The 15,801-nt window shown below is 38.4% G+C and overlaps 2 protein-coding genes across 6 annotated transcripts in view; one reads left to right on the top strand and one right to left on the bottom strand.

The window, feature by feature from the left end:
* Positions 1 to 15,801, bottom strand: part of c7orf50.S (chromosome 7 open reading frame 50 S homeolog) — a 178,755-nt gene that overhangs the window by 108,967 nt on the left and 53,987 nt on the right. For both annotated transcript variants that reach the window (XM_018239148.2, XM_018239149.2), the window contains exon 3: positions 2,828 to 2,860. In XM_018239148.2, coding sequence (XP_018094637.1) covers positions 2,828 to 2,860 — 33 coding nt within the window. The remainder of the gene's footprint in view (positions 1 to 2,827; positions 2,861 to 15,801) is intronic.
* LOC121398861 lies at positions 314 to 5,616 on the top strand. 4 transcript variants are annotated; one of them, XM_041578317.1, is made up of 3 exons: positions 641 to 726; positions 3,413 to 4,368; positions 4,944 to 5,616. In XM_041578317.1, exons 2-3 carry the CDS (start codon positions 3,450 to 3,452, stop codon positions 4,964 to 4,966), a joined length of 942 nt encoding a protein of 313 aa, XP_041434251.1. In that variant the 5' UTR covers positions 641 to 726; positions 3,413 to 3,449; the 3' UTR covers positions 4,967 to 5,616. The 4 variants fall into 4 exon arrangements, with proteins under 4 accessions (XP_041434249.1, XP_041434251.1, XP_041434248.1 ...); XM_041578315.1 differs by lacking the exon at positions 4,944 to 5,616 and having other exon boundaries at positions 314 to 683; positions 3,413 to 4,628; XM_041578314.1 differs by lacking the exon at positions 4,944 to 5,616 and having other exon boundaries at positions 3,413 to 4,628.

Below are 15,801 nucleotides of genomic sequence, written 5' to 3' on the forward strand. Positions count from 1 at the left end.
AGATGTTTAATATATATTTTCTTACATGTAAAGCTGGCCACAGATGCAAAGATATACGATTTTCGGACCGTGTGTGGAGAGTCCGGCAGAAATCGTTTGTTTGGTCGATCGGAGAGGTGATAAAAATTCTGTCGGCTGCCGATAATATCTCTGCGTGTATTGCTGATCGTACGATTTTCAGTGGGAGACTGTCACAAGCTTTGGTCGGACATAACTTTTGTACGATTGCTGTCAGGGGCAGAACATCAGCTCATCTGTTCTTTTGTACTTTATTTGATCAGAATGGTTAGTGGCAGGTCGGGAGATGGGAAAGTCCGATTGTACGATGATTCGTACGATCGGATCTTTGCGTCTATGGCCAGCATAAGGGTTTCTGTAAGTATATCTCACAGTGTGCCAGTAGTTTCAGCTCGTTTTGCTTATCACTGCATGCCAACACAACCTACTATTTTTTGCTATCATTAAGTCACTGCAGGCATATTTCTCTGAGAGGTAACCATTGCTGGAATATATCACTGTTCACATTTCTTTGCTGTCACAATCCAATGCTAGAGGCACTGGTATAATTAGCTGTATCATTGCTGCTTTATCTGCCTGTGTGCAAGGGGCATCTAACCCCTGGCATTCACCAACATGTTTGGACTAAAAGCTGTGCCCTGTGCCTTGTCGTTACGTCTAACAAGGTGAGCATTCAGCAAGAACACGGATTTCCAGCTTCTCCCAGAGGTCTGTAGACTGCTTGTCATATGTTTCTACTTCCCTGCTACTGGCTGGTTCACTATGTCAGTTGACATGGGTTTTCCCAGCCTTGCCTTTTTCCTTTCCAAGAGACTGACCTTCATACTTCGGAAGGTCTGTGGTCATTCTAATAACAATATCCTTGTTTGAGGGTTTTCTTTGTGGTGGAGGGTGAAGTAGACACACATAGACTAAAAGGGCTTTCCATAGAACTTATTATCAATGGGTTTTTTTTCCAGGCAAATATCACATATGATTTTACAGTCATAAAAAACTGAAATTTGTGCAAATTCCATTTCCTTATACATTGGCATGTGAACACAGCTTTCACTTCAGGATGCACCTTCTGTATTTCTAGTACAATAATAATGCATGTGTGTCTAAGTCAGTGAGATAAGTCAATAGAGGTAAATCAGCTGGAAAGACCCAGTGCTTGCATTTGCACATGATTCCCACTGAGCACAAATGGAGATTTCAGCAGTTATTTTATGGAGTTGTTTAGCATCAATACTGGCACAAAAGCACTTGCATTTGCATCCATTTCTTTATATTTCTTTATTTTAAGGTGATGAGTAAACACCCAAGAATAACCCTGGCTGCCATATGCCTAAACAATACATCTTAAGGGATTTACATTATTTTTCCTTGTGAAATGATTGTCTCATTTAGTTTATTCTACAGTATTGATCCTTTTGATCTCCACATGCTGCTAAACTACAATTCCCAGCAACAGTGGCCACGGCTGAACATGCCATTCAGCAAATGTGTTTGGTCCCTGTTCTAGAGGAATCTTTTCTGATAGGATTGGAAATGATACATTTGCTCTTGATATTTAAACCCCTTTTGAGTTTTGTTAATGGAAATCTAATAGGCTAGTACAGGTATGAGACCTGTTATGCAGAATGCTTGGGACATGGAATTTTCCAGATAACCATGTAATCATTAAATAAACCCAATAGGCTGGTTTTGCTCCCAATAAGGATTAATTGTATATTAGTTTGAATCAAGTACAAGCTACTGTTTTACTATCTTTAGAAAAAAGACAATTTTTAAAAATTTTGATTATTTGGATAAAATTGAGCCTATGGGAGACAATATTTTCAGAGCTTTCTGGATAATGGTTTTCTAGATTATGGATCCCATACCTGTCCTGGCATTTAAGGGATAGGAAACTACACATGACTTATTTTTGTGTCCTCTACTTTTCTCCCAATTTTGAAAATCAGAACAAGACCTAGAGAGATTTGTGTCTCACTATGTGTACAGATAAATTATATAACTAAATATATGTTAAAGGCATATTGACACATTCTAGATCTAGATTATAACAAGAACAGAATAATGTGCCTTTAAAAAAGGTTCATGGCATAAATTTAGGATTCTACCATTACTGATTTGTGTCGGTCAACAACACCTCTTCATCCATTATTACAAGAGTGAAGAGGCGCTAGGTAGTCAGAGCAAAAAGAAGAGAAGCCTCAATCTAAGGGTCTTTACTCCAGTCTCCAAGCCAGACATCAAGTGGGGCAGTTTTAGAACATTCAATTACAGTGTCATGTAGTTTTAAATACATGATATCACCTTCTGGCTAAAATAGAAACATATTTGTGTACTAAAAGCTAGTGAAATGAATGAGATCAGAAACAAAACACGTTATTGACAAAATAACTGCAAACAAAGGAAGTTGAATGTATGCTCCCCCAGCAGTTTACCAGACCAACATAATTATATTCTGCAGAAAACAAGGAAAGTAAGTTGACATTTCTAACACTGCTGTTCTCAACATGCATTCTACATTGTGACATGAAAGTACAGCCTCACTTTATTCCGCAGGGTGAAGGGATTTTTCCCCAGGAAAAAAAAAACCCTTATTATAAAGAGAATAACTTATAAACAACAGCCAAGAGGTGGCCATTCCTATTGATTTGTGCCGCCTTTATGCTGCTCACGAAAGCTTCATTGTATCAGGGTACAGTAATTGGTGTCACTGTCAAGAGTATAATTCAAAGTGTCTTTAGAACTGTGCCTCACACAGGGTCATAAATAAACCTGTCCGGAACTTATTTTGAAATGGAAAGTCAAAATGTACCTGAGATACTGCTGAGTCGGATCCACCGGGAACCTGTAACGGGAGAAAGGGGCTCATTAATATTCTGTGTAATTTAGCACATTTTTAAAGTACAAATTGCAAAATAGGGGACAGGTCTGTTAAGCTCAAGGGCTATCTACCCTTAAATACTGTTGCACATTTTATTTTGAATTTTTCTTAAGAAAGAAGTCTTAAAATATTGCTATTTCTGTTTCTGAACAATAACAGTAAAGGTTTCCAATTCTACAATTTTGACCAGGCTTTGTTCTTGTTTATATATAGTGTGGCCGCTTTTATCCTATTTTGATCAATAGATAGATGGACGGACAGACAGATGTAAAGCAGTCAGACAAAGCTGATAAATTAGGATTTGATGAAATAGGTTAATTGTTTAAACATTTTAGCATGTTTTATTGGGTATACAAGATTTTCTTTATTTTTACTGGTACAGTCAACCCTGTTCTTATTGATAGTAATCTTCTGTGGGGGGGGGGGGTCTGTATTGACACCTCAAGCCTGTGAAAATGCCAGGTCATCTTTTGATTCCTGTGATACCATATTCAGCCTGTTTCCTTTTGTCCACAGGTAATTCATTTCACCGAGTGTCTATTTACAAGCAGACATGGCACTGCAGAACAAAACAGGGCTATATTACCCAAGCCAAACCCTGGACCCTGAAATAGACATAGAAGAAGTGATTTTTTCCCAGAACATAATTTCACGGGTATTACATGGATACATAGGGATCATGGTCCCACTCGGGATATTGATTGGTATCACTATTCTTGCAATCATCATCAGGAAAAGAATTTGCCATCAGAATATGGAGAACATGGACTTTTATCTTTTGAGCATGGCCGTCACAGACCTTACAATAATTCTTTATTCTCTCACTGCTATAACAAGGCCGAGTTATATGGAGATAACAAACCTGGCCTGCGGGGCGATCTCATCTCTCTTCAATGTGAGCTACTTCACCTCTCAGAATCTCCTGCTTCTAATGTTCCTCACAATGATTGCTCCAAACAGTTCAACTTTGAGGTCACTAACGGCCATGGTAAACCATAATCGTCTAGCAACTCTGTCTGTCACGGTACTTTTCTCGGTTCTATTGTCCCTCCTGGCAACATCATTACTGGGCACACACAAGGACCTTCACACCACAACATTCTGCCAGCTGGACCCACTCAATGCCAAACCAGAGTATGACCTTGTAAAGTTCACGGCTGGATTCTGCTTCCCAACTCTTCTTACGCTTCTATTTTTTCTGTTACTGGTTTATCAGTTAAGACAAGCAGAAGATTCCACAGTAAAGGAAAATGTGCAGGCCCAAAAAGTGACCCTTCTTCATGTTGTCGTTATGTTTGCGAGCCGCTTATTCTACAATGTCATGCTGATTAGACGGACAAGTCTAAAGTTGTGTGTTCTCAGTATGTCTCCCATAGAGGAGCTGCTATTTAATACTGCGGAACTGGTGCTATTCAGTGGAAGTTCCCTAAATCTACTCTTCACCCTCACTTTACATGGTCCATGCAGATTAGGTATCTGGAAAGGTCTACATTTCCTTAAGAAGCTTTGTTGTAAATCCCAAACCTATGATGGGGTTGAAATGCTCAGTTCCGCAAAATGATTATTTGTCTAATTGGCTTTGGAGATGTAAGCTTAAATACAGGCCATTTTATGCCGTATTACAATGACTGAAAGCTGCTTTGGCATTCAGCAAAATTTGATATTATAAATATATATATATATATATATATATATATATATATATATATATATATATATGTTCAGAAAGTACCTGCACTTTAACCCTCTATATATATATATAGAGAGAGAGAGAGAGAGAGAGAGAGAGAGAGAGAGAGAGAGAGAGAGAGAGAGAGAGAGAGAGAGAGAGAGAGAGAGAGAGAGAGAGAGAGAGACACATGCGTCTATTGCAAGCCAAATGTTTTGCTTATTTTGTATAACACTAAAAAGTGTGAAAGGAGAAAAAAGGGATAAAAAAAAAAAGTGAATTTTTAAGGCCCTATTCAGGTTATATCTACACAGTATAACTGCTGTAAAACATAAACATAATTAGATCAGTCATTAATTTGTTTGTGTTATTCCTCAGGAGCAAGAATTCAATACATTTAAAATATATAAAGGGGCATTTTTGGATAAGAATGGACTACTCTAATGGAAATTTTAAGGGACATTCGTCAGGGGAACAGATTGTGCTTTCAAAATGCAATGTGCTCAAGAAGAATCTCATGCTGAAATCTGATTTTCATCTAAAGAGGAAAAAGACGAATTTATATTCAAATGAGAACGAAGACATTAGGTAAGCCGTTCCCTTTGCTTTCTCTGCTTCCAAACAACTTCCTGAACTCTGCATGAGATTATAAATAATCAGCAGGGCCCTCTTTCTCTCTCTTGTATCTGTATCTGATCTGTATATTTCATGTATACATCCTTCTATTGTACAGAGCGGCAGAATATGTTTGCACTTTATAGAAATAATCATACCAGCAATAATTGATAAGCTACAGCCTTCCATTACAGCTGCCCAGCAACACTACAAAACCACACAGGCAGCTTAATTGCTTCCTGACGGAATTGCCCATAGTGTGTGTGTGTGTGAATGCAATAGGGACATTAGAGTGTAAGCTCCACAGAAGCAGGTTCTAATGTTAACTATGTGAAGTCTCTGCAAAGTGCTATGGAATGTGTCAGTGCTATTAAAGAATAATAATAATTAAGGAGGAGTGCCATCCAATCCCATCCTCCTTCAGTCACTGATTTAATGTAAACCAATTCTTAATCTGTTCAGCCTTCACTTTGCATGACAGCAGAACAAACAGATGACAAGATAATTGTTCCTCTTTGAAGGAAATAGCTTCCTGAAGTGACAGAAGATCCCCGTCTCACAGCTGTTATAAGTGCTATGTTTATAATCATCAGAATCTATGATTTGTGGTATCCTGAACACCAGGCAAAGGTTGCACAGGATTCATACAGGGCACAAGGTCAGAGCAGGAGGACAAAATTGGGCACAAGATGGGTGCACAGAGCATACACAAGGTGTATGGCAAAGGGTGAACATGGAGCAGAGGGGTGGGGGTTAAAAGCAGGTAATGGTGATTTGTTTCATGCTACTGCCTGCCCTTGAGGTTGTAAATGAGCCCCTACTGATCACAGCTGCAGAATAGGCAACTAATAAAGATGTGATGAGTCAAAGAACACAATCAGAATTGCAGCTCTTGTTTCCAGTGTCCTCCTTCCAAGCATCAGAATCTACAATTTGGTATGATTCATTACGCATTAGGGATGCACCGAATTCAACAATTTTGGATTTGGCCAAATCCTTGGTGGAAGATTCAGCTAAATACAGAACCGAATCCGAAATTGCATATGCATATTAGGATTCAGATTTGGTTTGGCCAGGCTCAAGGATTCGGCTGGATCCGAATTCTGCTGAAAAAGGCTGAATCCTGGCCAAATCCCGAACACGGTGCATCCCTATTATGTATTTGTAGGAGCACAATAAAATGGAGGGAAACCCTAAAATCATATTGATGTAAAACTGAGGTTTCACTGAAGTAAAGTTTGCAACAACTTGATCAAAAACTGGAAATACCAGAAACAAACACAACAAAGCTCAAAGCGGCTAAAAAGGCAGGTGGAAAAACACAGGCCCAGTAAGATTTGCTTGGTCAACAGTACTGACCAACCTGCAGGCCTTCTTAGCTGTTGTCGATCTAAAAGTCCCAGAACCAACCTACTAAAAGACAAAAGTTTTTAATAAAGTCAAGGATTGTTCAACTTCAGCACCACTAGTGAAAGAGAACGGTTCAATTGTTGAACAGTTACTAATGACTGGAGATGGAAACAATATTGCATGTGGGCACAAGGGCATTGCTAAGTGTGATACGGAGCAAATAAGCACATCATGTCTTAGACTGTAAGCAGATTATGGGTGCCATGTAGTGACGAGCTGCCAAGCGATGTTACTGCTAATAGATATGAATCTCTCTAGAGACGAATAGTTTAATATAATAAAGGCATGAGGCGCCATGGAACTGTAATAACATGCTGTCTGATAACCTGTCTGTCAAACAATGGCAGAGACAGAATTATTGCCACCACCAAACATAGGGATATATATCAGATAATGAGTACAGTTTCTGCCTGAACCGGCTGATAAAGAAGTGAATTTAGTTCTGTCGTTTTTTTTGTGTGGCTTTCAGCAACTCTTCTGCTCAGTATTCATCTATCAGTGCTGGTGGCCATCCAGAAGAGCCATTGGTTCTCTTTCTCAGTGCTTCATTCACCCTTGATTAAGTTAGGAAGGGTTTACTGTATTTCAGCAAAAGTTTGCTACTATATAGCTATGTATTTAACTGTGAACTCTCTGTCTGGGTTGGGCGCTGTATAGTGCATAATAGTACAATATACATATGAAAGTATACACAGGGAAGACAAATCACATAATAAATATACACAGAATTCATATCAGGACAAAGAGCTTAAGTGCTATGTGGTAAGAGACATAGCGGGAAGGAGGTCCCTGACCCGTAGAGCTTACAGTCTAAGTGGATGGGAGGCTAACATAAAGGCACATATTGGAGATGAAAAAGTGCACAAGTTAAGGTATAGTCAATTCCTTACGGAGGAATTCAGGGATGGAATTCCAGAGGGAATGAGCAGTAAGATAGAAGGGTTTGAGGCGAGAGGTGGCAGTGGATGTTGATGGTGTGAAGAGAAGTTGGCTCGGAGAGGAGCGAAGAAGATGACAAGGAACATATAGCGAGACAAGAGAAGAAATGTAGTGAGGAGCAGAGGAGTGAAGGGCTTTGGATGTTAGTAGAATGGTTTTATTTGCCATCCTATGCTTAACAAGCAGCCATGCAAAGGATTTTAGTTGGGATTGAGCAGGTTCCCTTTTAGGAGAGAACCGGAGGATCCAATTAAGATTGATTGGAGGAGAGAGAGATGGGAGTCAGGAAGACCAGTTAGTAGGAGATTGCAATAGTCTAAACGGGTTAAGATAAGGGCATGGATTAGTATTTTGGCTGTTGTTTGTGAAAGAAACGTGTGTATTTTAGCTATACTGCAGAGGAAGACGCAACAAGTTTTGGCAGTATTATTAATATGATTAGAGAAGGAGATGGACTGGTCTAAGGTGACCCCCAAGCCATTATATTTCTCTCTGTGGGGTGTTACGCTATATTTACTGTGTCTGATAAATTATTGTCAGATAATGTTGAAATTATCAACCAATTAAACCCTCCCCCACATGGTGAAACCCAGACCATCCCAATCTCACTCTGGAACGTATTTGTCACTACTCCAATGTTCCCTCTAAATGCCTTCTCAGCTGTGTGTGCAGTTTTTAAAAACCGTGTGCTCAGATCAGAATTTAAACAAAAATTTGTTTTTTTCACACAAATTTGCACCACAATTTTTTGCGTGCACTGGCCATAAAAAAAAACATACCGTAGAGGGAACATTACACTACCCTAGTGGCAAACTAGAGAAATACAGGTTTCTTAGATCACACATCCCCTTGACCCCCCCCCCCTTATCTTGGTGCACTCAAACCACAAGAGAAAGACATTCTTGACTCATTTTCATTGCTTCATTTCTCTCACTATTTCAAAATCTCTTTTCTGCCCAAACTCTAGAGTCCCTTCATCCAAAAGCATTCTTTTGTGACAATTCTTACCACCAATTATTGCGCAAGGCCCAAACCCCAGCCTTTACCCCAGTAGAGTACAAGTTTTGAAGAATTAACTTTGCATTGGCAAACATTCACAACTATTCGCCAGGTGAAATCTCTCCAGTAGATATTTGCCAATTTACCAAGAGCACAAGAAGTTTTGGAGAAATCTCTCTTAGCTGATTTTCGCTACGAGAGAGTTCTCCAAGGTTCAGGCTGAGGAACCATTATAAAAATAAAGCAACCACTTTTGCATACAATTTTCACCTCCTCCATGCTGATATCATACATACGTCATTTGTTTATGACGTAAATTCTCTAAAGAATATTTCCCACCACAAACATACATACACAGGTGTATTTTCATAGAGAATTTAAGCCAAGAAAAATTTACATTTCCCTTACAACGACATACATACGATTTTAAGTATATATGAGATATGTTGTGAAAATACACTGGATGAATTGAGATGAACTTTGGCAGAGTTAGATGTGGAGACAATTCACACTTTTCTAAAAGACAACAGTATCGAATATGAGAATATTATATTCAAACAGGTGTCCAGTAAAGGCTATCTGCTAATAGGTTGCTATAGGCAGCAAGACAGGTCCTTAAAACTACTAAGCTCATTTAAGAGTTATAAATTAGTATAAAGAATAAGTAAAATAAAGAGATTCAAGAGAAAGCAGAAAATCAAATGTGCATGTATAGGACCTGATACAGATTGTTTGGGACCTGGGGTTTTTAATACAAGGGGTCTTTACATTACTTTGGATGTCCTATATCCTAGATTACATAGGATCATGTTTCTACTACAAACATTGAAAAGGCTAATAGGAGTTCTATGACCTTTAAAGAAGTGAACTCTAATAGCCTTATCAATTACAGTGAAGAAACATTTATTCTATGTTCATTCCATTCTTTCTATCTCAAATATATCCCAAATTGTCTGCCCTCTAACCTCTTATTCCACAGAGAACAAGAAGGTTACAAGAAGAAGGTTGGACAACAAGCAATAAAGCTTTCTTAATGTATTTTACATACACACATTTTTAGGAAGGACCGGCACACCAATAAAAATCTTACTATGATTTAATGCATATATCACGCCTGCACCCAACGTTTCAGTTCCTATTGGGACCTTCATCAAGAATTGGATGCAGCATGATACACAATAAACAACATTATTATTGTTTCAACTGGGAATGCTGGTTAGAGTTCCTATAAATGTGACCTTGCACACACCTACATTCCAGCTTGGTTCAAACAAAAAAATGGATACAGGTTTTTACCCAAAAATTTCAATACTATAATTCAACAAAAGTGAGCCAGTATTTATTACAGGCAAAATATATCCTATTTAGTATGACCACCATTAGCCCTAATCACCCCTTGCATTCTGTCGGGCATTAATATTACAGGTTTTTGAAGAATTTAAGAATTCATATTATTTATGATGGACACTCTCAGGGTCTGGGTGCTGAAGCATATTTAACAAGGTCAAGGTCTAGGGCAGGCCACCCTGGAAATGATGAGAGATATGGACTTAGCCTAAAATGTTCAGGGCAGGAGGAAAGGAAGAGTCTATAGAGGAAGGATTTAGATATTGTTGACTGGACTGTGAGGTTGCTGTGATTTGGATGAACCTATAAGGTAAGCAACTCAAAATTTGGTGTGGCCCCTAGCCATGACATACCTGCTACTAACGGGAATCAGGAGTTCTTTGTTCAGCTGTCTTTGAATCTTGGATGCAAATGTTGTTTTGTCTCAACATTATATTAGTTTAATATACTGGTTTTCTATTCCAGTCACTTTAAGTGTCTTTTCTCACTTTGAAATTAAATTACTTGGTTTATGAAAAGGTCTCCAACAAGTATTTTACAGCTTCTCTGTAATTGAGATGCTTTTTGGCACTGGGATCACTTTAGCACTCCTGAAAATAGTTTGGGTATAATCTATTAAACTAAGCTTCTCCAAAAGGCAAGTTAAACACAACTGGAAAATATTTTTCAGAGTTTTAAATGTCTCTAGCTTCTACAATGTCACAATAATTCAGTAATTTCTAGTTTTATTGCTTAAAAATAACACAATGCACAATGTTAATTAGGAGGAGGACTGGACTGGCCTGCTAGGTGACCAGAAAAAATCCCGGTGGGCCCCTCCTCTCATGGGCTCTGCTGCTCCAGGCTCACTACCTGACCGTGCCAGGCAACAAAGCTGGGGGCTTCTAAGGCTGGGGTGGTGGGCCCCAAACACCTAAATTGACATGTGTTACCATTAGAATAATGTGTCCTCGCAAATTATCAAATTAGGTAAAACTAGATATTCAGATTAGAGCCCAGCACAGAGTCAATTTTTGAAACAGACATGACCCGGACGTGCAAACACCATTTTTACTCACATGGAGCTGCTAACGGACCCGACCCGCCAGCCAACAGGAAGCATTGTTGCAAACTGGAAGTTACACCATAAGAAGTGGGCAGGACAGAAAATGTTTTTTAAATGTTTAAAGTCGTTTAATATACATAATATAAGAGAAGAAATACATATTAGAACCACAACTCAACCAGCAGACCTGCGTCTATACCTGCACCCGAAAATCCTGACCACAACCTGCAGGATACCCAACCTACTGCAGGACTCTAATTCAGATACTTTTACTTCCCATAGTGCCAAAATCTCATAAATGGTGACATTAACTCAGTTCAAGGTGGTGGACTAAGCAATTTGCACTCCAATGTATATATACATTTTGCAACATGTTTTTTTTTGCAGTCGAATAGATTGTTTAAATAATAACTTTATTGCATCAACTGTCAAAGGGTTGTATTTTCATATACCTTAGCAAAAATCTTACAAATTGTATGTGATCACTGCACATACTAAAATAACTCATGGACTTTTCCATATCATCTTAAGACTGTTGTTCTTAAAGGAAAACTATACCCCCCAAACAATGTAGGTCTCTATTAAAAGATACTGAGTAAAACAGCTCATGTGTAAAACCCTGCTTCATGTAAATGAACCATTATCATAATAATATAATTTTTTAGTAGTATGTCCCATTGGGTAATCATAAATAGAAAATTGCCATTTTAAAAAATAAGGGCTGTCCCCTGAGATCGTAAGATTCACTGTGCACACATACAAACCACAAGTAAGGTCACATGAGCCAATTAACAGACAGAGTTCTGCCTTTTGCTTCATCACTTCTTCCTGTTACAGTTAGTGTTGTAGTATTTCTGGTCAGGTGATCTCTGAGGCAGCACAGATAGAGTCACGAAATGGTGGTTCAAGGCAAGAGATGTAAAAGGGCAATATTTATGTAAATATATATTCTAGTTTGGTAAGATTCTTTAATATGTCATTCAATTTGATATAAACTATCTGTTGCTTAAGTATTCATTTTGGGGGTATAGTTTTCCTTTAATGATAAAAAAAAATGTTCTAAAATAGATAGACTGACCTAGTCGTACTTGCAGTTTCCTCTTACTTTAATTAAATAAATATCGAACAACAGTTTGATTATTTTTCGGATGAAGAACAAGCTTGTAGCCTTCGGGAACCAGACACTTTCCAATGCTAATCTCACTGTGCAATCCTAAGAAAGACATACTTCTGCAGTGACCCGAAAAGATACTTATTACGAGATTTAACGCTACAGATTCTTATCTCCAGTAGTGTTTTCTCTACTACTCTCATGAGAGTTCTGCTGCTACCACTTATTTATAGATGGCCATTAAAACTTTCTGAAAAGGACACATAAGGTCAGATAACACGGGAAAAGGAGAAATAAGTCCATATAATTTTAAAGGGGATGTTTACCTTTGAGTATGATGTATAGAGTGATATTTTGAGCCAATTTGTAATTGGTTTAAATTTTTTCTTATTTGTGGTGTTTCAGTTATTACGTTTTTTATTCAGCAGCTCTCCAATTTGCAATTTCAGCAATCTGGTTGCTGGGGTCTAAATTACCCTAGAAACAATACAATTGATTTGAATAAGAGACTAGAATATGAATAGGAGAGGTCCTAAATAGAAAGATGAGTAATACAAATTAGCAATAACAATACATTTGTAGGATTACAGAGCATTTGTTGTTTTAATGGGGTCAGTGCTCCCAATTTGAAAGCTGAAAAGAATCAGAAGAAGCCGGCAAATAATTCTAAAACTAGAAAATAAATAAATGGACAATTGAAAAGATGCTTAGAACTGGCAATTCTATAACTTACTAAAAGTTAAATTGACTCACTCTCTACATCATAAGATAAGATAAAAGACGTGTTGGATAAAAGGTATAAAAGGTGAAATGAACCGTTTTGTAATGAATGGCTTTATGAAATCTACCATTTTGAATAATGATAGGAAAAGGCAAGACAGATGGGAAGGGTGGGAAAGAGAAGGCACACACACACACACACACACACATACACACTATGGTTAAATTAGTCAGAAGGCATTGAACGTTTTAGAGTGTGGGAGAAAACTGGAGTTCCTGGAGGAAACCTACACAGACACAATAAGTCAAGAACATACAAACTCCTTGAGGACCCCAGCACTGTAAGGCAAAAGTGCTACAAAATAATCTACTCTGCAGCCCACAATATAGAGCCCTCACTTGGGCTGGGAGAAACAATTTTTTTGGCTGAAAATGCCCGTAGAGGGTTATGTCTTAGGGAGCTCCCAATGCAGACAGCCATACTGGGGCACACGTATACGTATAATGAGCAAGTGTACTAGCTCTCTAATTATTGGCTTGTGTGGCACATAGGACTGGTCAGCTCCTCGCTCTCCCAAACCTCACACATACACACAATAAGCAAGCTGGGGATTTATGTTGCCTAGTCAGATAACGTTAAAGCAGGATGAAGGGAGGGGTTGGATTATACAGAGACTTTTCGGTAAACTACTGATCTGTTTGGATTGTGCTTGCAAGATCCAGGGACTTGGAATGGCACTAATTTTAAATTATATTTTCTTGCCATGTTTAGTGCAGGACAAAAACCATAGATTTTGCTTAATGAAAAAAATAGGCAAAATGTTATGTTCAGCACAGGCTCCCTTTTCTGAACTAATGTTAAAAACAGGGGATATACTGCCCCTTTAAAGGAACAGTAACACCAAAAAATGAAAGTGCTTTAAAGTAATGAAAATATCATGAACTGTTGCCCTGCACTGGTAAAACTGATGTGCTTGCTTCAGAAACACTACTATAGTTCATATAAACAAGCTGCTGTGTAGCAATGGCAGAAATTGAAAAAAGTCTATATGGCACAGGTTAAATAGTAGATAACAGATAACACCATTATGTTCTACAGAGCTTATCTGCTGTGTAACCTGAGCCGTTTCTCCTTTGAATGGCTGCCTCCATTGCTACACAGCAGTTTATTTATATAGTAGCGTTTCTGAAGCAAACAAAACAATTTTACCAGTGCAAGGCAACACTGCAGTATATTTTCATTATTTAAAACATTTTCATTTTTTAGTGTTACTGTTCCTTTAAATAAAACACCAGTATTAGATGGTAAGTCTCCTTTATTTTTTGTCCTGCTAACATTTACATGTCTCTTCACACCTTCACAACTTGTCTCTATAGAGTACAGAGAAGGTACAAAACTGAGCAAAATCTGTAAAGTAAATCTGCTACTGAGTACTTAGATTACCAAAATAATAACAATAGGGATGGATATGTAGGCTGTAGAATTTCTTCACATTTAATGGACGTAAAAAAAAAAAAAATACAGTAGAAGATTTTGAATATATCTTGGCTAGACAGAATAACCCCTATATATTATTAACATGTATTTATATAGCGCCAACATATTGAGTAGCACTGTATATATGTGACTGTTACAACTTTATACCATACCAGAGTTAAGGCGGCAGAACATTTTAATACTAACGTTGAATTGTTATGCAGCAGACGTAAGGCAGGTTTAAAGCTGGGTCACATTGAGACTGCTAAATATATAGGCTTAACTAGGGAATCTAGGGCAATATTTATAACCACAGAAATCAGATTTAGTTCATAATTTCACAAGTGCAAGAAACCTTTCATACAAACAGAACAAAGCCTTGGAATATTATGATATGTTATGGTATTAATTGTAAGGTCGCCCGGCGCCTAATCACCTCTTCTTCGGGGGACTAATCTCCCCGAAAAGCCTTCCCGCCAGCTAGAATCTAAATTGGAGCATTTCCTTTTCCGAAGTCGCCCTAAGTTTCCTTGTCAGCCAACTTCGGAAAATGAAGAAGAGGCAATTAGCCGCCGGCCAACTAAATCTCCCCGAATCTTAGCATGTACCCTTACACATAAGGCAGCTTACAGCAGTGGCTATAGTATCTGCTACCATTCTACAGGAATTAGCTAGTGCCAACACACACAATGGGGCAAATTTACTAAGGGGCGAAGTGACTAACGGTGGGGAAAATTCGGCAGCGTGACGTCATTTTGGCGTAATTATGCTAGTGAAGGAGATAGACTCTAGCGCAACTTCGCACTCTAACGCCACTACACTACACAAATTCACAACGTTTTTGTTTTTACTGAACGTTACCTCTATCGCCAGACTTGGCTTCGCCACCTCAGACCAGGCGAAGTGCAATAGAGAAGATAGGACTTGGTCCAAAAAAAGTAAAAAAATTTTCTAAGTCCCAATAAATGCTGGCGTCTTTTCGTTTTTACAGGGCGATAAACTGAAAAAGATCGAAAAAATGTTTTGGGGGTACCCTAATTCCCCCCTACATTTGATAACATATGGCACATAAACTATACTGTGGGCACATATGTAGGGCATTATAAGAACTCTATATAATTTTATTAAGGTTCCCTGGCCTTGTGTAGTGTAATGTATTTGCTAGAGCATATACGGCCATTGTACTTTAACTGCACGCCGTATGCAAATTAGCCAACGCTAGTGTAACTTTGAACTGCTGATCGTATTTTCACTAGCACAACTTTGCAAGCGTTCGGTACCCTGTGTGCAACTTCGGATCTTCGTGAATTAGCGTTGTCCAGTTGAATTTACGCCTGGCGAAGTGTTGCGATGTACGCGAAGCCGGCGCTGGCAAATTTTTGCAGGTAAGTAAATTTGCCCCAGTATGGTTACTGACACACAGGTCAAATCTGTGGGTTTTGTTGCCTGAACACCCACCTAAAGGGGTTTAGAGATTACCGATTGTGTGGGGTGTTAAAGCACTAAGGTGTTAAACTGTCTATCAGAATGAATTCTGACAAAAGGAGACGTATGTATCTACATTAATAAATGA

The sequence above is a fragment of the Xenopus laevis genome, chromosome 9_10S (genome assembly GCF_017654675.1).
Source record: "Xenopus laevis strain J_2021 chromosome 9_10S, Xenopus_laevis_v10.1, whole genome shotgun sequence".
Taxonomy (NCBI): Eukaryota; Metazoa; Chordata; class Amphibia; order Anura; family Pipidae; genus Xenopus; species Xenopus laevis.